The sequence below is a fragment of the Pseudorasbora parva genome, chromosome 24 (assembly GCF_024679245.1).
Source record: "Pseudorasbora parva isolate DD20220531a chromosome 24, ASM2467924v1, whole genome shotgun sequence".
Classification (NCBI taxonomy): Eukaryota; Metazoa; Chordata; class Actinopteri; order Cypriniformes; family Gobionidae; genus Pseudorasbora; species Pseudorasbora parva.
Genome location: NC_090195.1, coordinates 29,270,346 through 29,292,001, shown reverse-complemented (window position 1 = coordinate 29,292,001; position 21,656 = coordinate 29,270,346). Strand labels below are relative to the sequence as shown.

The window sequence follows — 21,656 nt, the reverse complement described above, 5'->3', positions numbered from 1 at the left end:
GTTACTGCAGAAACTTTACATTGAGTTTCTTAAGATGGGAAACTATATACTAAATGACAAATAACACAGTAAAGGCGTTTACGTGATTCTCCAGTGAACTAAGTGTAAAGTCACTTCATGTTGAGTTGTGATGCATCTTGATGCATCCTTTTTGTAAGACACAAGATTCAAGGCATACCATTAGATATTCAGTGTGGATTCAAAATTGAAGGGCTGGACAGTTAGTTGTAATAAAGCACAAAACAAGTAGATCATTATCAGTGTCTCAGAGCCGATCACAGTAACTCATTATCTTGATCTTATCTGATTTGGGTTCACTTTAACGTGTCAAACATCTTCATATACTTGCAATTAGAAGCACTTAACAAGAAAAGCTATATGTAAATATAAGTTATATGTTTAAACACTGACGGAGATGGGGAATTCTAGATTTACAACCTAAGATCATCCACTTCTCCTGATATGGGACATTTTTAGGATTGTGTAATGTAATTTGAAGTGTATGAAACCTAAAATAAACATAAAAGACACTGAGCTCAAGTCAGTCTCTCATTCACTCTGGGCAACTTCCAAAAGTATGGCTTCACAGATACGACACAGAGATGACCTACTGTGATTTGTAATTAATTAGATCCACATCCTGATTAGCAATGTGTGAAAGCCCTGCAGGGCTGAAGGTATGAATGTGAAAGTGATGGAGTGTGCATTTGAAGGGTTTTGGCACCAGGCTTGGCCTTCAATACATGATGTTGAAATACTCCCAGTTGGAAACCAAGCAGGCATTTCAATGAACCCGAACTCTTGTCAATCAGGAGACTGCTCTCGATACTTGATTCCAAAACAATGGCACACGTCATTGGGGTTTTTGCGGACCTTTGATAAAGTTGGACCTGCACACATTGTGCAATATTTCAGCACATCTATTTTTCAGCTTACAGGAAGGAGATGAAGTCAGATTGTGCTGCCCTCCCACTTCCCCAACTCCAGCTGCACTGCTGAATGTAGAGCTCAGTTTACTCCAAAAAAGAGCTGCTGCTTTTTACTAAAAACAATTCCCCAAAGTCTACATGTATTTCTCTTTCATTCACAATTACAACTGAAAAAAAGATGAAGACTAGTAAGCAGTTTTATATTTCTTTCTTGACTTGCTACTGTTAAAGAGACCTAATGTAGCTGAAAAATAAAGCACTGTTTTTGTCATATTGTTTGTAATTAGCATTTTTGCTTTTTCAAAAAAAGAAAACTACAATTTTAAATCTATTATAATTATAAAATTACACAAAAATATAAAATTACTCATATCATGAAGTAAGATTTTGGTCATCCCAACCTGTTGAGAAGTGAAAGGTTAGTGAATGATAATGATTGATAATGATGATCTCTGTAAGGATGTTCACAATGGCATGTAGTTATTATAGCAATAAGAGGAGGGAATGGGCAAAAACCAGGGCAGGAACATGCTGGCCAAGTGAATTTTTAGTATAAAAAAAATAAAACAATGAATAATACGTTTTGTTGTCATATTATTCATATTATCTTTTTGTTTTGTTTTTTTACCGTGGTATCGATTTAGTATCGGTATCGAGGTATTTTGATTTGGTATCGTATCGAAGTGTAAATTTTGGTATCGTGACAACACTAATTCCCGGATGGTTTACTATTACCGGTCAGAATTTGAAGTCCGGATCGATGCGTACTCTAACAGCTGATATTGCCCACAACCCATTGGGAGTTGGACGAAGATTCAAGCTATGTGAGGCTCTGGTATCAGCGTCCTGCCTCGTATCAACGGTTCAGGCTGCTGGTGGTGTAATGGCGTGAGGGATATTTTCATGGTACACTTTGGCCTCTTGAGTACCAATTGAAAATCATTTTAAATGCCACAGCCTGCCAAAGTATAGTTTTTTGGGAGTTCCACAGCTGTGCGTGTAAATCAAGGGCTCCTGTATCTAATATTACACCAGTGTCTTTTGAGATGACTAATTAATACGCAGATTAATTTAAATCTCAGAGGTTTTAAAGAGCGCAGTGCACATGCCCCCTTCTTCCTGATGTTGAATAGGAGCTGGAGCTGCTCTGACTCCACATCTTCAAAAAATGAATAGGATCCTCTGTGTTTCTGCATTGCAGACACTGGTGCCCTTTCATCTCCAACAGGAGGCCTGCCGCATCTGCTCGGAGTCTCTCGTGTGCCAGAGAGAGTACTGTTCCCTCTCACAGCACTGCGGGGCCGAGAGAGAGACTACAGATCAAGCAGATGGCAATAAACATTTTAATTGCTGCTGTATGGTGTGTTACTGGTAAACTTGTTGGCCATGAAGCCTAATTGAGGAATCCGTAAAGTCAAGTCTTTATAGGGAGCTGAAACCTCAGGTCTTCTGTGTGCAAGTGATGCAGAGTCATTTCGGATAAGCACCCAGAGTTCATTGTGTCAGCGCTTTACGCTAGTGATTTTGGCCGTTAATGAACTGTAGATAGTCAAAATGAGTTGAAAACATGCATCTTTTTAAGCCATTCATTAGACCAAAAATATAGTGACATTCCATTTATGAAGGAATTTTCTCATATTTTTTCTTAGAGCTATATGTCAAGTCAACTTTATTTATATAGCGCTTTTACAATGACTATTGTTTCAAAGCAGCTTCACAGTGTTAAGCAGGAAAATATTGCAACAAAATTTGATCCGGCTGTACAGTCGCTCTGGAGAAACGTGATGTAATAATTTCAATTTATCATATAGCAACAATGTGGGCAGATCAGTGATATAGGTGGTATACATAATTTAGTAATTAATTTTATTTGGATATTTAGTTAAATCGAAATGTTAGTGTCACCAGAGTTCAATACGTGATCACATTAATAGATTTCCCATGTCTGTGTGTTTCTTTTCATTCCATTGTTTAAATGTATTACCTTAAGTAATGATTTTTATCTCTTTTTTAGTATGTCTTGCATACTTTTAATGTGTAGTACAAATAGGCAAATTAAGACACAGCAGATCATTTGTATGCCCTATTAGTTTGAAAAACAGAGGCTGCCTGATGTTTTATACACCATTAGGGGTATTTTTCTCTTTTAATGGTGTCTTTTTAAGGTCAAAAATATTTAACTTCTTCACAAGCTCCTTTAAAATACCCGGAGGATGTCTCGCCCAACAGGCTACAGACACTGCAGTGAATCACACCGCCCAAGAAACCCTTCCGTGTCCGGCACTTAAAGCTGCACACTCTTCCCAGCATCACCACACTCACTTCACATTAACAGCATGTAACGCCTGTGTGCACGGTCCGACTGTCGGGCATGCCAGCTCATAAAACCCCATAGTCCCATAGCTGTACTTTGGTAAACATGTAATCAAATCATACACTGGGTTTCTGGATCTTCTTGTCAATCTTTCATCTTGTTTTTGTCTGTTCTTTATTAGACGGTGGACATCCATAAGGAGAAGGTCGCCCGGCGAGAGATTGGCATCCTGACAACAAATAAGAACACGTCTAGGACTCATAAGATCATCGCTCCAGCCAACATGGAGCGGCCGGTGAGGTACATCAGGAAGCCCATCGACTACACAGTACTGGATGATGTGGGCCATGGAGTTAAGGTAAATCTTTTAGAACTGTATCCACTGCTTCCAACTTACGTGATTACTACTTTCTTTTTATTCATATTTTTAACAATTTTTTTATTTTTATTATGAAATCTCATTTAGTTAATTTCATTTCAGCAATTGTTATGAATGTGTTTTTGTTATCTTTAAATTAAATAGTGTGATATCTAGGGATGTCACTAACAATTATTTTAGTAATTGAGTAATCGGTTGATTATTTTGATTATTTTATTTTTATCACTACAAAACAAAACTCTGATATCCATATATATATATTAGGGATGCCACAATTCTCAATATAATATTGACGATATATAGTATATATCGTTCGGTACGGCATTCACGGTTCAATATGTGCTTGTGAATTGCGGTTTTGCATTGAATTAATTATTTATATTTATCTCCGTTTTAAATCTTTCTCTCAGTTTATTTCAGCTCTGAGTGTGCCTGTGAGTCTACGCGCTGATATGAGCAAATACCCAATCATATGCACAAAAGATAGGGGGTGTTTAGACGTCCTTGAAATGCTGGTGACAGAGAGTTATACTCACAACAATATAGTTATTCACAATCACCAAAGTTCATTATTTGCATGCGTTTTAAAGCCATGCTGGTAAAACATTTCATTCGCGTGCTTGCACGGTTTTAACATGCGCACGCACTAAAAGCCTGACAAACATACGTGATTACTGGAGTAAGTAATCTTACTGTGCTAATACTGTCAAATACACACAAGGTTAACATATATAAACACAGTCGGTTACGTCTAAAGTGAAAGTAAATCGCGTGTGTCTGTATCATGGGCATAGGTTTAGGGGGGGACGCTAGGTACTAGTCCCAATCAATATTTTTAGATGGCAAAATTGTCCCCACCAATATTTTAGCAAACTCCTTCGTGCTGCTATATGGATCGATTCCGTATCGTCCCGTATTTACAAGCAAAATGACGCGTCCCGCCGTATCAAACCAATACGGGACGCGATGCACAAGATTGGGTTTTAGCGGTTTTGCTGCCATAGCGACGGAATCTTGAGAACATGCGCTGGAAACTTGCACGGTTTTTTAAAAACATGTCGACGTGCGTCCACAGTTTAAACGCAGGAGGATTTCCAGATATAGGGCTGAATAGAAAAAAAAAAGATCAGTGGGTCTGTCCAGTAACTTAAGATGAACCTAAGACAAACTGCAACCTTTGCAGAGAAGCATTTCAGTGTCTCAGACTGTCTGACTGAAAGCAGCAGTGATGACGGACACATCCGTGCTTCTAGGTAGGCCTATTGTTTTTTTAATGGATAATATATTAATATAATTTTCCAAACATTATCAAAGCTTGGCTTATTTTTCTAGACATTAGACCGGGTAATTAATAGATTATAGCCTAATTAATGTTATTAATTTATCATTTAGCTATATTAATAATAAATAATCCTGTCATATAAAGTTTGACATTGAAAAAATATTTAGATAAAAATGGGACAAATAATTGCATAATAATATAGTCATAATGGTAAATTAATAAAGAAAATTTAATTTAATTTTTGAATTTCAGAACAAATTAAAGTGGTTACTGGTTCAGAATGACTGCTTAAAGAGACAGTGCACCCAAAAATTAAAAATCTGTCAATTTCCTCACCCTCAAGTTGTTCCAAACTTGTATACATTTCTTTGTTATGTTGAATTCCTACCATGGAAGTAAATGGTGCCCCAAAGCAGCCTGGTTACAAACTTTCTTCAAAATATCTTCTGTTGTGTTCAGCAGAACAAAGAAACTCATACAGGTTTGGAACATCATGAGGGTGAGTAAATGATGACAGGATTTTTATTTTTGGGTGAGCCATCCCTTTAAAGTGCACCAATATAGGCTACTAAATAGTTCTTTAGAAATAAATAAAATAATCAAATGTAAAATAATATAAAATGTGTTCTGTTGCAAGTTTGCATATGCCTACTTGATTCCATGTTTATTGTTGAGCTGCTGTCATTGTTTAATTGTCACTCTTATCACTACTATCACTCTTTAAATGCTAAGATCATAAATGATTTTCAAAAACTGATTCAAAACTGATTTGGAAAAAAAAACGTACAAACAAAATAACTTATTTTCAATATAAAAAGTGATTGTGCATGATTATGTAGCATTATGGCTTTACAGTCAAAAAATGTGGTTATAATGGAAGTCAATGGGGCAAAAACAGCCACGAACGGTAAATGAGGGAGAAACAAAAAATGATTTTGTACAAAAACTAACAATGCATCAAATCTAAAGTTGTTACTAATCTTTGACATGCTCAATAATGTGATAAGAGGTAAAAAAAAATCCAGTCCACAATCATTTTTTATATTGAAAATAAGTAATTTTGTGTGCATGTTGTGTTTTTTTCCAAATCAGTTTTGAAAATAATTAATGAACTTGACAATTAAAGAGTATTTTGTCTTTTATTATTATTATGGTACTGGATTGGGCTGAAAAGCCTCATAAATTAATAATCGTATTCATTCCTAAACTATGGTGCATTTCCATACTCAGTAATAAATAATAATCTGGGCAAACCTGGTGGGATGTCCCTACCAAAGCTGAGACCAAACCTACGCCCTTGGTCTGTATATGAGATGCAAGCACGAGCATGCAGCAGCGCAGCCAGTGAACATGCAGCCGTTTGTCCTTAAAGGGACAGTTCACCTCTAAAATGATGTTACTAAAACAACAAAAGACAGAGAAAATCACTTGAATCTGCTCTTGAATAAAACAAAATTAAAACAAACTTAAATACAGTAGCTTTTAATAAATGTATATTGAAGACTATATAGTTTTAATTTTAGCCTACATTCATTCAATCGCATACTTAAATGCTACTGTACATCTCTGAGCTGCCACTTTAAATCTTTATATATATAATATTATATAATTATATTAAGTTTAAGTAAGACCGTGGAACTGTTTTGTTGCATCCCTTATATTTATTTTTAATATAATATCAGCAATGCAGTGCACATTCCAGCCCTCAGCGTATTGACAGCATGCCTCTGTGTTATCTGATGTGCTGAAATGTAAAAACATTTGACCTAGTGACAGCGTCGCCCTCCATCTGTGATTCATCTTGCAGGATTGTGAGTGTTGGCGTTCACAAGGGATTAGGGCTTAATGATGCCTGCGACCCAACAGCCAATCGATTACAAGCGTTTATAGGATGAGCCTCACATATAATCAATATTAATGTATGCTGTGTTTACATTTATTGGGGTTAAAGCTAACCGCTGTTTGTTTGTCTAGCTTTAGTATCTATTTGGACTATAGTCACTGGTAGTTCAGCCATATTAATGTACAAAACTTGTTTCAGTGACCTGGAAATTTGTCATTTGAGTCTCACTAAGGCTGCATTTATTTATTTTAAAAAATCCAGTAAAACTGTAATGTTATAAAATATATTAAAATAGAAAAAGTTATTTAAAATTTATTTGTAAAGTTATTTTAGCTTGAAATATTATTTTAAAATGCATTTATTCCTTTGATGAATAGTGCATTTTATGAATTTTCAGCAGCATCATTACTCCAGTATTCACTGTCACATGATGCGTCAAATCATACTGATATGCCGATTCGCTGTTTAAGAAACATTTCTTATTAATGGTTAAAACTTAGTATTTTTATGGAAATTGTGTAACACTTTTTTCAAGATTCTTTTAAGAATAGAAAGTTAAAAAGATTTAAAAAAAAAAAAAAAATCGTAATAATAATTTAAAAAAACTCCCACTCCCAAAGAGAAATGGCACATTCAAGTTAAAATTATAACTGCATGATGAAACCACGTTGTGTGTGTGTTTACGTATGCTGTACAGGTCTGGTATAAAACATTTTTTTGCTCAGGTGACCTAAATGTCTGCCCAACAGAGAAAAGTTTTGCTCAGCGTGAAAAGAAATTAGAGGGAACATACAATGAAGATTGTTTAGTGAACTATCCCTTAAACTATTCATCTATACCAGGATGACAGAGTTTGTATCATACTAACTAAAGCCAAAATTGTAGCATTATGCTGACCGTACAGTGTGTATTCTGTCACAGAACGTCCTGGCAGTGTTTTATTACACCTTTAATGTCGTTCGGTAAGAGAAGCCTTAACCTTGAGTCACCTGACGGGGATTGCAGCGTCCCCAGCCAAATTTACTGTGTTTGCAAAAGTTGAGATTTATTTTCAATGTCAGTTGACACTTAATCTAGTCAGCGGCCGCAGGAATGCGCAGGAGTCCTCAAATGTTTTTTTGACTAGTTTATTTTACTTTTCCCTGTTCAGGAAAAATGTCAGGATCCTTTTCTTTGCCTGCTGTATCTGTTTCAGTGAACATTAAGCGCTTTCACAGTCTTAAACACAGAGGATTTTGGCGCTGTCAGGGTATGATGCATTAAGCCGTATTTCTGTCTGGCTGAGGGAGGAGTTTTGCTCTCAGCTGATTCCACAGAGATCTAAATGAATCTGTTTGCTTGATCTGATCCTGGAGCTGGTGCTGTGCAAGATTTAGGAACCGTTTTCAACTAGAATCGGAAAACGCTTTGTGTGTTTTGGCCGTTCATTTAAACGACAATGTTTCAGGGGCCTGAAAATGCTAACTTTTAAAAACATGTTTCAAAGTGCATGTTTTTGAAAATAATACTGTTACCGTCTTAAACTGTGAATTTGTGAAAACAGCGACATGCACATACATATTACATGTTCAGTCTATAGGCGCATAGTGTTTCCATGAAGTATCATGATTAATCACAGAATTTTATTTGATCTAGTTGACTTTTTTTAATCAATTGACAGCACTATTATTTTATTTTTGTTTATTTATTTTTATGTTAAGTTTTTTATTTTTAATAAGGCATTTCAGGCCCTGTTATTTTGTGAATATAGTGACCGCTGAATCGTCATTCACAGCATGTTCTGCCCATAGACTGGAAAAAAACTGTCCGTGACGTCACCCGTAGGTTTCTGAAAAGCATTATTGAAGCGTAAAGACGGACTCGGCCGTTGACATCTTGGCAGCGAGTTGCTCCCGAAAAACTGACAATGGGCCAAGAGGTGGGACGTGGGCGGAGCTAAGGGAATGTGATGACTAACAGACAGCATACAAACAGCAATCCACCTGTCACTCAAAGTGACTACGCCCTTTATTATGCAGAACTTTAAGACTTAATATAATTTAAACTAATGAGAAAATGCACTCCCCTCACAGTTGTCATGAAGGGCAAAATGAGCTGTATAGAACAAAACCACAATAGTTTTTCTTCTGTAAAGTTGGGCATTTTAACATGGGGCTCAATGAGATTCTGCTCCCTTCTGGAGCCTGTCCCTAGTGGCCAGTCGATGAATTTTAGTTTAAGTTTCTTCCATATTTGCTTCAAGAGAAACTGCTGCTTGGCTGTGCCACATATCATCCTTTATTCTCACAATATAGCCTGGCCTCAAGTGCCTTATTGCTGCAATAAACGATTGTTCTCAGGTCTACACTATGGTTTATTTTTTTTGCCAACTTAATGTATGAGCATTGTCTGGGTTACTTTAGCCCTCATTGATCATACGGGACAGCACATTAATAATGCCACACTTTGCATGTAGTGCAGAACATTCACTACACATGCAGCCCTTTGTTGTTATGAGTCGTGTTTCTGCAGGACGATTTTAACGTTTCTGTGTGAAATCATTAATACAGTCTTTAACTAAGTTATGTTCATATAGATAAACTCACTTTTTTTTGTGGTAAATCCAAGGGGGATTAATTATTTTTTAAAGTTATTATCTACTTATTCTCAATTTATTTGTTATTTGCAAACGCACTGCAGTTCAACATGGTATGAAATGAGACCTGAGGGGGGCAGGGGTGGAATTACTGTCTGCTTCAAACCACACAATCAGAGAAAGTGTGAAAACAGGAAAAAGCATTTTAGCATCGACGCTCGTAGCCCTAGAGCAGTCAAATGTGGGTTTTGAGATTTAAAATGCTTTTGTGCTGCTTCAAGAGCTCTGAACTGAGACATGCCAATTTTTGACATGCCTCTCTCTTTCTCTCCCTCTTTTTGTCTTTCTCTCTTCTTCTGTAAATCACACTCTTTTTTTTTTTCCTGCCCTCGCTAGTGGCTTAAAGCCAAGGTAAGTGTACTTGTCCCATGAACCCCTCCTGGTCTATTACTGATCAACTGATTCAATCTTCCTTGTGATCCTGTTACATATTCATATTCCTGAATTCATCATTACCTCATAACTAGGTCTGTCACAATAATTCATCTGGTTATTCAAACTAATCGCAATTATTTGAGAAAATGTACATTTTAAGCATATTTTGCCATCCTTATAAGGGAAATCCTAAATTAATTATATTATATTAATTACATGATATTATATTAATTAAATGATATGATATTTATTATATTATATTAAGTGCTGTCAAATTGATTCATTACAAGGATTCGCATCCAAAATAAAATTGTGTACATAATGTGTGTACACGTATGGTATGTATGTATGTATGTATGTATGTATTAGTGGTGAGCCGTTATCGGCGTTAACGTGTTGCGTTAACATCAGACTCTTATTGGGCGATTAAAAAAAAACAAAACAGTTAATCTATTCTCAAAGTTGGGTTGGGAGCTGGGTCGACTTTATACCCTATACCTTGCGGTGCCGTGTAAAAGGTGCCGGCACGCACTTGCACCGCGGTTCATCTCGCATCTAATGACGTAGCTTTAATATAGGTTGTAACTTGAAAATAATGCTTTATGTATGTTTCTGTCGATGGATACACGTGCTGGCTCCTCAGTGATACATTACACATAAGGAAGCAATCTCAAAAGTAATCGGGTTAGGTCTTTTACATGGGGATTTTTTTCGCTTGATCAGTTCATGAAAAGGTTTATCCCACCCCTCTCAAACAGGTTACAATTTCATTCGGTTTGGGCATTTTTATTCCGATTGTGGTGTTTATATGGAGAATTTTCATTCGGACTGGGCTTTTAAACCAATTACAGTGCTCCATGAAAACACACCTATTATTTGGGTAGCACACACATTCTAAAAGCCTTCGGCAGAATTCAGATTTTCAGCCATTTTAGGGTGCTTTCACATCTCTAGTTCGGTTCATTTGGTCCGAACCATGGGCAAACAATTATACATAGTTTGAATTTTTCCGCTTTTTTGGTTCCTTTTCACACCACACTGATTGCTTTGGTCCAAACCAGTTGAAACGAACCAAAACGCAGGCACGCGACAACATCCACATCACTCATTGGCCATGGCGTATTTCCTAAACTGCTTTTCGATTGGTCAGAATTTACGTGTGGAAAAATTCCAACAGAAGAGGCAAAGCCAGCAAACTATAACACTATGGAGAGACGACTGCGCGGGCTGGTTTTGTCCCTGGCCATAATCTACTACACTGTGTGTATTTACCACAGTATGCAAACAAAACATTTCTATAATGAAGCGCGGATGCAACTTAAAAACAACGTTCTAATGCACTGCAGACGGCGAGTGCGCATCACTCGTCACTTCAAGAGGAGGCGTGCATTAATTATTAACTCTTGACATGCTCATCTTCCCGAAAATATTTCCAACGATCTATCAGTTAATAATGTAATGCACACAATGTCAGTGCAGCTGACTACGGCAGCTGGTTTAGTCCAAAAATGATCCGTACTTTTGCAGTTGGTTCTGTTCGAGGTCGGATCACGTTCTCACCACAAACAAACCGCTCCAGAGTTCATTTGAAAGCGCACCGAGACCACCTCTTCAAGGAGGTCTCGCTACGCTTGTTTGGTCCGCTTTTGGTGCGCACCCGAGTGCGATTGCTGCTTTCAGACCTGACCAAACGAACCGCACCAAAGAGGGATAACGAACTCTAGTACGATTCAACCGAACTAAATGAGGCAGGTGTGAAAGCACCCTTAATCTAGATTAATTTCAAAATTAAACTTGATAAAAAAACAATCTCTGCCTACCTCTAGTATGTATATTTGTGTATGTGTGTGTGTGTGTGTGTGTGTGTGTGTATATATATATATATATATATATATATATGCAAAACAAATTAAAATATATACATGTACAGTACAGGCCAAAGGTTTGGACACATTACTATTTGTAATGTTTTTGAAAGAAGTTTCTTCTGCTCATCAAGCCTGAATTTATTTGATCAAAAATACAGAAAAACATTTTATATTGTGATATATTATTACAATTTAAAATAATTGGTTTTCAATTTATTATACTTTAAATTATAATTTATTTCTGTGAAGCAAAGCTGAATTTTCAGGATCATTACTCCAGTCTTCAGTGATCATGATGATCCTTAAGAAATCATTCTAATATGATGATTCATTTTCAAAGTTGGAAACTTAATATTGGCTTGGCTTAATATTTTTTCATAACCTATGATACTTATCCTTTGATGAATAAAAAAAAAAAAAAAAAATAAAATAAAAAGTTTTAAAAATAGAAATATTTTGTAACAATTACTGGTCAGTAATTTGGGGTGTCTTTTTTTTTTTTTTTTTTTTGGAAATAAATCATTAATTTTATTCAGCGAGGATGTGTTAAATTGATAAAAAATGTATAGTAAAGGAGATTTTTATTTTGAATAAATGCAGTCCTTTTGAACCTTTTATTCATCAAATATATTAGGCAGCAGAACTGTTTCCAATATTTATAATAAATCAGAATATTAGAATGATTTCTGAAGGATCATGATCACTGAAGACTGGAGGAACGATCCTGAAAATTCAGCTTTGCATCACAGAAATAAATGATCATTTAAATACCAAATAAATTGAAAACCAAATATTTTATATTGTAATAATAATATATCACAATATTAAAAAAAAAAAAATCTGTATTTTTGATTAAATAAATGCAGGCTTGATGAGCAGAAGAAACTTCTACTTCAAAAACATTACAAATAGTACTGTGTCCAAACTTTTGGCCTGTACTGTATGTGTATGTATTCAAATATAATTATACACAGTACACATATTATGTAAACACAGACTTTTGTTTTGGATGGGATAAATTGCGATTTAATCAACTTGACCTCACTAACTATATTATATTATATTATATTATATTATATTATATTATATTATATTATATTATATTATATTATATATTATATTATATATTATATTATATTATATTATATTATATTATATTATATTATATTATATTATATTATTCCAAGTTTAATAAAAAATAACAAAGGCTTACAGAAGTAAAATGTTTTTCCTTTTTTTTTAATGAGAAGTAATCATCAATACAAAATGTATGATTGTGACAGGCCTACTCATACCCTCGTCATGTGCAGTAGTTGTAGATCAATCCCATTGCAAAATGATCTGTCATAGCTGTATTATATAAAGATTATATTATTTTAACACTAAATCAAGTTAATATGCGGCGGAAACACAGTATTTGGGCTTCTGTTATTTTGTTTGTACTTTATTTACTGTCAATATTAGGTTTTTAGTCTAAATGATAGTGATGGACTGATATTGGCAAGACATTGTCAGAGATTATTGATAAGTCAGGTTTGTTTCAAAATCAGCTTATAATTGTTATAATAAACATCACCTGTCTTTGTTTTAAATTGAGTACACACTGTGTACAATTATTTACCTAATTAAAAATGATTTAAAATTGAATGCAAATAAATATTCCTATTTGCTATTATTAAAATATGCCATTATTAATTATTATATCATTTCGGCTACCTTGTTGTTTAGAAATAGGCAATTGATCAGCCACTAATTGTCTGTTAATTTTGAATCAATGGCCCTCATTCATGAAACATGCGCAGAATGATTTTTTTCTGTGTTAAGATGTTGAGGTGAATTTTTGAATTCATGAAAGTGTATCGAAAAATGTACACCTGCTCCCAACCATAAGTAAATGGAGCATAAAATATCCAAACATTGTGTTCTTTTAGGCAAAATGGCAACATGGCAATATGACAAGACTTAGACTATTTACAATAAATATAGATATAGTGAGTTAATTAATTAGTTAAAAAAAATGAAAATAATTTGGTAAACAAAACTGATTAAAAAAAACAGCTATGTGGTCCATTTTCCTTTTCATCATAGATTTCTATTGTACTGGAGCCAAACCTGAGCAGGGAGTTCAGAAGTTTCCACAGTACATGTAGTTCAAGTAGTTGTAATTTGAGAGGATGCTTATTGTGATGGGATTATGCTTATTGTGAATGAGCGTGCACGCACACCTTATTTATCTCAATATTGTTTTTATTACGCACACCTTATTTATCTCAATATTGTTTTTATTACGCACACCTTATTTATCTCAATATTGTTTTTATTACGCACACCTTATTTATCTCAATATTGTTTTTATCACGCACACCTTATTTATGAACTATCAAATCTAAGGTTACGAATCGTTTGCAAAAAGAGTTTTCGGTAAAGTCTGTTTTACATGCAAATGACTCATATATTTATTATATATTCATGAATAAGGCCCTTTTATTGCAGTAGCAAACTGAACGTTTGGATGAAATGTTTTGTCTGGTAAAGCCCTCTTCTCTGCTCCATTCCTTTAGTCTTATTTATGTAACCTGATGGTCAAGCTCTGGTCAAATACTTAAACTGCTTGTTTTGCTTGTCCAATCAACAGCATGGCAACAATCAGTCAATCAGAGTGGGAACTCTCTCCAGGACCAATCCCCCAACACAGAAACCTCCCAGCCCACCCATGACGGGACGAGGCACTCTTGGGTAAGATGTGATTTTTATCAAATATGAAACCGTTACTGAGCAGCAGTATGATAAAGCTGCCAGACACTACTTCTGCACTGATATAATTTTTTGGTAGCAGTCAGAAATCACACATTATGTTTTGTTTATAATATTTTTGCCTGTTTGTTTTAAATGCATATGCAGACGTAACACTCCTTATAAAACGCTTGAGCCGGTGAAACCTCCAACCGTGCCCAATGATTACATGACGAGTCCAGCTCGCATGGGCAGCCAACACAGTCCAGGACGCACCGCGTCTCTCAACCAGAGACCGAGAACCCACAGGTAACACACGTCTGTCTGTCTGTCTGTCTATAGGTCTGTCTGTCTGTCTATCTGTCCATCTGTCTATCTCTCTGTCCGTCCGTCTGTCTGTACGCTTGTCCATCTGTCTGTCTATCTGTCCGTATGTCTGTTTGTTTGTCTGTCCGTCCGTCCGTCTGCCTGTCCGTCTGTCTGCCTGTCCGTCTGTCTATCTATCTGTTTGTCCGTTTGTCCGTCCATCTGTCCTTCTTTTTGTCTGTCTGTCTATCTGTATGTCCGTCTGTCTGTTTGTCCGTCCTTCTGTCTATCTCTCTGTCCGTCCGTCTGTCTGTACGTTTGTCCATCTGTCTGTCTGTTTGTCCGTCCGTCCATCCGTCTGTCTGTTTGTTTGTCTGTCTGTCCGTCCATCCGTCTGTCTGTTTGTTTGTTTGTCCGTCTGTTTATCTATCTGTATGTCTGTCTATCTATCTGTTTGTCCGTCTGTCTGTCTGTTTGTTTGTCCATCTGCCTGTTTGTCCGTCCATCTGTCCTTCTTTTTGTCTGTCTGTCTATCTGTATGTCCGTCTGTCTGTCTGTTTGTCAGTCCCTCTGTCTGTCCATTGTCTGTCTGTCTGTCTGTTTGTCCGTCTGTCTGTCTGTTTGTTTGTCCGTCTGTCTGTCTGTCCGTCCATCTGTCGTTCTTTTTGTCTGTCTGTCTGTCTGTTTGTCCGTCCATCTGTCTGTCTGTTTGTCTGTCCGTTTGTCCGTCTGTTTGTCCGTCTGTGCGTTTGTCTGTCTGTCCATCTGTCTGTCTGTCCATCTGTCCTTCTTTTTGTCTGTCTGTTCATCTGTCCACCCGCCCGTCTGTCCATCCGTCTGTCTGTCTGTCCGTCCATCCGTCTGTCCAGAGAATTTATTGAAAAGGTTTTAATTGAAAGTTAATTTAATTTAAGTAATTTTGTATTCCTTATTGCCCTCTGTGCCTGCAGACACACTGTGTGTGCTTATTTGTGTAAGGGCTTTACTGATGAATCATATGTTGCTTTTTCTCTCTTAATTTAGTTTTTTTTCCGCTAGTCCTCTCCCACACTTTTCCATCAGCCTCCAGTTTTATTTCTAAATGTCAGCGCATATTTGACATCCTCTAGGGGGTATAACATTTCCACTCCTGTTCTTGATGCAGCTAACATCTAAATGACTGGCCTGATCTGGGGGTTTCTGAATGTTCCCAGTGTGTGATCAGTACTCTTCACACCCACTCGTCTAACATCTGTAAATAATGTAATCACACCAACCCACACCACTACCGCACTCCAGACCAGAGGGAATAACCCCTCATCCCAGCCTCACAGCGCTCACTAAACGCAATCTGCACTGCAGCGGCTCATGCTGAGAATGACTCAATGAATTGGCCTCATTAGTTAATGCTGACTGTGATGCCATAAATAATACACAACTTTTGATTTGTGCAAATAGTGGCACCACAAGGCCAGGTCTTGTGCGGGGGGCTGTTGAATCCATCAAATTGCTTTTCTTAAAGGGGTAAACGAATGTTGTTCCAAACCGTCCATCATAAAAACACAATGTAGAAATTTTGAATGTAGACCTATATCATACACCCGGTACAATGCGGCGACAGGCTAGTTTTGCTAGTTTCAGCCCTACGCAGTTATTATTTACATGTCCAGTGTTGTTGCACGTTACACTTTGTTTAAATAGCAAATACACTCGTGCCCATCTGTTCGCCCATGGTCTGAAAATGAGGTGTGTTCAGGCGCATTGTTTGCGCGTTGCTATTTTGAGGAACTGAAACTGCAGTATTTTTTGTGTTACTTAAAGGGCTTGTTAGTAATGTGCACTTATAGACGGGTGCACAACTTGCGTACACTCAACAGCACACAAACATTTTTTTAATATCTTAAAAATAAATAAAAGGATTACTCTATGGAGAAGCGCTCAGTCTTTCGCAAATTCCGCCATGGTGCAAGCACAACTGGCTTTCAAAGGGAATGGGAGATGACACTGATTTTGATTATTATTTAGATATTTAGTGTACATTACACCCCAGAAACACCCATGACTCATTAGGAGAATAGGTACAACCCTTTTAGATCATGCGTCTGGCGCACAGACCGTTTTTTTTTTTTTTCATCTTTAAACTAGCAGTGGATTCGGACATGACGTGAGTGCACCTGCGCCATGAGCATCAGACCATGTGCTCAGATTATTAAAATAGGGCCCTTAGTCTTTCAAGCAAAAAGCACTATTCACCTTTCACTGTTATTTGACCACATACAATATTGTTCACAAGTTTGAGAAATTAATATTTTATTTAGCAAGGATGCATTAATTTGAAAAAAAGTGACTGTAAAGACATTTATAATGTTACAAAAGCTCTTTTTTTCTAAAAAAATAAAAATAAAAATTCACCATTGATAATAATCATAAATATTTCTTGAGCAGCAAATCCTCATATTACAATGATTTCTGAAGGATCATGTGACACTAAAGACTGGAGTGATGAGGCAGAAAATTCATATTTAAAATATAAATCTGTTATTTTCAATTATAATAATATTTCACAATATTTGTAACTTTTGATCAAATAAATGCAGGCTTGATGAGAGATTTTTCAAAAACATCTTTAAAAAATGTACCCAATCCAAACGTTTGAACGGTATGTTGCTTTGAGTCACTCTTGACAGCCTCGGCCCTTGGTCACTGTCACTGTATAAAAAAGAGTGACTTGCAGAGAACGGGGGTTCATTAATTTAACTTCAAATATATATTTTATTGAATAAAATTTGAATGTTGTTCTTAAATACTGATGTGTAGCCGACAGTGTTTATCAATCACATCGATTGTGGCAGCGTCAGCAATTTGTACATGCAGTTGTGTGTGGTTAAGATGAAGTATGAGCCATTATCTGCTCTCCAGAAGCATTCACTGATGCTTATTCAGCTCTCTTTATGCTGCCCTCATCTAAACTTCATCTTTGGGTACCCGATGCATTATGGGTTACGACAGTTTCAGTTAACCATTTTGTTTCTCTAAGGTTGAATTTACAAATGGATCTAGTAGGGATTTATTTAATCTTTTTCTTGAAACACTGGTAAGCTTTTAGATGTTGGTCAGATGACCAGATTTCAAGTAAAGTCAAATTGATTTGTTTGGGGCCTTTCACAATACACATTATTTCATATCCGAATGTTTATAATATCCATCTTTATATAGTCACATTTAGCAGATTAGAGCTGGGTGATGGTGTACTTACATTTTGCATCAATACAAGCAATCAAACAGTTTTAAAATTTGTTTCCGGCATAAACAAAAAAAAGCTATTGCAAGTTAATAATTCGAAACTGCAAGAACATCACAATTATGAGACAACCCACAGACCAGAAGATATGTAGTTTTGCACATCTCTATTTAAAATCCTATCATTTAACTCAATCTCTGTTAGACAATGGAGCAATAAAGCCTGGGTGCTGTGATAATGAGATCTGTTGCAGTGCAGCATGGAACCCCTGCTGCTCTAGTTTCTGACACACAGCAGACACAGGATCATCTAAAACTGTGCTCATGTGGGGGTGTAATACTGATGCAATCATGTTCGTAGCTCCACAGTGTTGAATAATCCATAAATTGATCTGCGTTGAATGTACGCATAACTACGTATGGCTAACGTAGTACAATGTGGCTCAAAGCCAAGTGTGTATCTAGGTCACTTTACCATGTGAGCCTTTAAACTCAGAACAGAACACTGGCATCTACTCACTGAATACTACACAGTATACTATTTTCTGGTTGTTGTTCTTTTAAAACACTATGTGAAACCGTATGCATGATGTAATGAAACACATTTCAAATTACATCATGACCTCATTGTGGCACCCAGTGATCTTGGACATTAATATGTAGGGCTGCATAATTAATTGGAATAAAATCCAAAATTGCGACATGGATTTGTATGATTATCAAATCGGAAAAGCTGTATGTAACACATTTTTGTGTTTATATATATATAATTACACACATATATACATACATACATACACAGGGGTTAAAGTGGGCTGGAACACAGTGCCAGACCATTTGGCATACACTATATTGCCAAAAGTATTGGAACACCCCTCTAAATCATTGAATCCAGTTGTTCCAATCACTTCCACAGCCACAGGTGTATAAAATCCTTCCGATTAGCTCCAGAACAGTGCTTAGAGAGCGTCATGGAATGGCCAAGCAGCTGCATCCAAGCCTTGCATCACCAAGTGCAATACAAAGCGTCAGATGCCACCACTGGTCACTCCAGAGAACACGTCTCCACTGCTCTAGAGTCCAAATGCACTTCTCTGTCTGGCAATCCAATGGACGAGACTGGGTTTGGCGATTGCCAGGAGAACAGTACTTTCCTGACTGCATTGTGCCAAGTGTAAAGTTTGGTGGAGGGGGAATTATGATGTGGGGTTGTTTTTCAGGGGTTGGGCTTGGCCCTTTAGTTCTAGTGAAAGGAACTCTTCATGCTTCAGAATACCAAGACATTTTGGACAATTTCATGCTCCCAACTTTGTGGGAACAGTTTGGGGATAGCCCCTTCCTGTTACAACATGACTGCGCACCAGTGCACAAAGCAAGAATGGTCAACAATTCCCATAAAAACACTCTTAAACCTTGTGGAAAGCCTTCCCAGAAGAGTTGAAGTTGTTATAGCTGCAAAGGGTGGGCCAAATCTGTATTAAACCATAAGGATTAAGAATGGGTTGTCATTAAAGTTTGTGTTTATGTAAAGGGAGGCATTGCAAAAGTTTTGGCAATATAGTGTACATAAATATATACAGTATAGGTGTGTGTATTTATTTATACACACACACATATAACAGAAACTTTTATGTTCGATTTAATCAATGAATCAATTTGACAGCCCTAATATAGAACTAATGAGTTGAGAAAAAAATCACTGTTGATATTGATATGATAGTATGCTGAGAACTTTAAGCATACTAAGCCTTCATCTGACTTCTTTCTCTTTCTCTCTGTAGTGGCAGCAGCGGTGGAAGCGGCAGTCGAGAGAACAGTGGCGGCAGCAGCATCGGCATTCCAATCGCTGTGCCGACTCCCTCCATTCCCAACTCAATCCCAGGTGAGCTGCAGCCCACATACAGCTGCTGCAAATGCACAGCATCTGAAGCACAATGCCCTGCAGGTTAGGGCCAACACGAGATTTAGACGTACTCTCCACATGTGGGTATTTAACGCTGCAGTTTTTCCTGCTCTCTAGAGTGAGAAACAGAGCAGGATTAGTTGTTCACTGTATGCCTACAGCTCTCATGGCCTGATTCTTCCAGTTAAAGGTTTGTCAAAGTAGGCCACTACACAGCACAAGGACAGGTAGAAAGAGAGGAATTGGAAAACTCTATAGGGTGGTCTGACTGAAGAGTGAGTTTAGTGAGAAAAGAGGTCACTGTCCTGTTCTCTTCCCATATACAAAAGGAGGAGCAGAAACCCCCCACCACCTCCTCCTGAATTCTTACAGTCACCATAGCAACACTGCATCAGCACCTCTGATTTCATTTTCCTGGACTAATGTTATTTAGGTGCTGACAGGACTTTTGAATGCAGCTTCTCTGTCCTTGTACCCTTTTATTTATCCATTTGTGTATTTGTCTAATAAAATTGAAGGTTTTTCCTCTAGGTTTTTCTTCTGTGCTCTGATGAAGGACAAGTTTGCCATCCAAAACCTAGTGAGCTACCTGTTTAGGCAGCATTTTTCAAGCTTAAACACATTTTGGAAACTTTAAAGCAGATTCCTCACTTGAGCTCTAATTAGGCAGCATTAGTTGTACCCTTTATGGAAAATTTGCATTACAAATTGAATCCAATATGGTGGTCAGAGTTAAGGGAATGTTGATTATACTTGCATCCATTCATTTGTGAATATTTAATAAACGCAAACTAGTTTATACAATAAATAGGTTGATCAAAAATATCAGTTCAGATGAGTTTTGTCGGATTACAAATTGTTTATGGGGTGTTTTGTTTTTTGTCTTAGCAACAGGCTAAAGTCAAACTATTGTAAGTATAAAAAAACTGTCCCGTTGAGTCCTATTCACGGAAACAAGTTAACATTTTCACCCTTCTGGTTCCATTGTCAAGAAGTCAATGGTTTTTTAAATGGTTTTTAAATGCCTGAAATAAGGTCTGTGGTTAACAAAAGCTCTAGATATTCTCATGTTTTATTCCACAAAAATATATCAGTGAAAGCCATTTGTGAGTAAAACCCTTTTAAGGCTTTTATGTGCCTTGATGAAGAAAATTCACAGGAAATTAATCTACTCACTCAACCTTTTACTGCCTAATTGTGTTTCTAATCACGCTCTTGCAAGCTAGAATAAAGACTGAAAGAGTTGACAGAACCTAGAGATGAAGGCGTTGAAGTCATCCCAGCAAGCAATAGCCAAAATTTCACCTCAGTTAATTATAGACCCGATATAGTCCGGCTGTGAGTAACCCTTAATATATGCAAAATATCTTGAGAGATGTATGATATTCCATCGTGTAAGCAAAGTCAACATTAATTACAGGGTGTTTGGTTGCATTTCCTTGATTCTGATGACTAGTTTATTCTTGGGCTAGGGTTAGACATCTATTACATTTTCACTGTCAGGCCAAATTTTGCCTTATTTTAGCCTAGACATCAGGGCTGTGTTTGGATGGCTATTAGATGTCTTTTAAACTCAAAAATGCTTGCTAGGATAGGGCCGTGGTATTGTTTGTTTATGCCCTACATTTAGCTTTTTATTTTTGGCTATTGTATTTAGGCCTTTAAGTTCCATTCTGTTCATTTGTCTAGATCATCATGGTGGATAAAACATGAGAATCATAAACTTTTGTTGTTCAAAAAGCTTCTTTCGCCATAACCCAAAAGCCAATGGAAAAGTCCTGTTGTTTTTTTAACTAGGGAATCGGGGATCACCGAAACATCCAGGGTGGTTGTCAAAAATGTAATCACTGCAGCGCTCTATGGGTGCATC

The 21,656-nt window shown here is 36.8% G+C and overlaps 1 protein-coding gene across 9 annotated transcripts in view; it reads left to right on the top strand.

The window, feature by feature from the left end:
• abi1a (abl-interactor 1a) overlaps nucleotides 1-21,656 on the top strand; it is an 80,871-nt gene that overhangs the window by 43,975 nt on the left and 15,240 nt on the right. For 5 of the 9 annotated variants that reach the window (XM_067435616.1, XM_067435613.1, XM_067435615.1 and 2 more), the window contains exons 3-7: nucleotides 3,425-3,601; nucleotides 9,719-9,733; nucleotides 14,261-14,361; nucleotides 14,527-14,667; nucleotides 19,665-19,765. In XM_067435616.1, the coding sequence (XP_067291717.1) occupies nucleotides 3,425-3,601; nucleotides 9,719-9,733; nucleotides 14,261-14,361; nucleotides 14,527-14,667; nucleotides 19,665-19,765 (535 nt within the window). The remainder of the gene's footprint in view (nucleotides 1-3,424; nucleotides 3,602-9,718; nucleotides 9,734-14,260; nucleotides 14,362-14,526; nucleotides 14,668-19,664; nucleotides 19,766-21,656) is intronic. The other 4 variants (XM_067435617.1, XM_067435614.1, XM_067435618.1 and 1 more) reach the window with 1 other exon arrangement.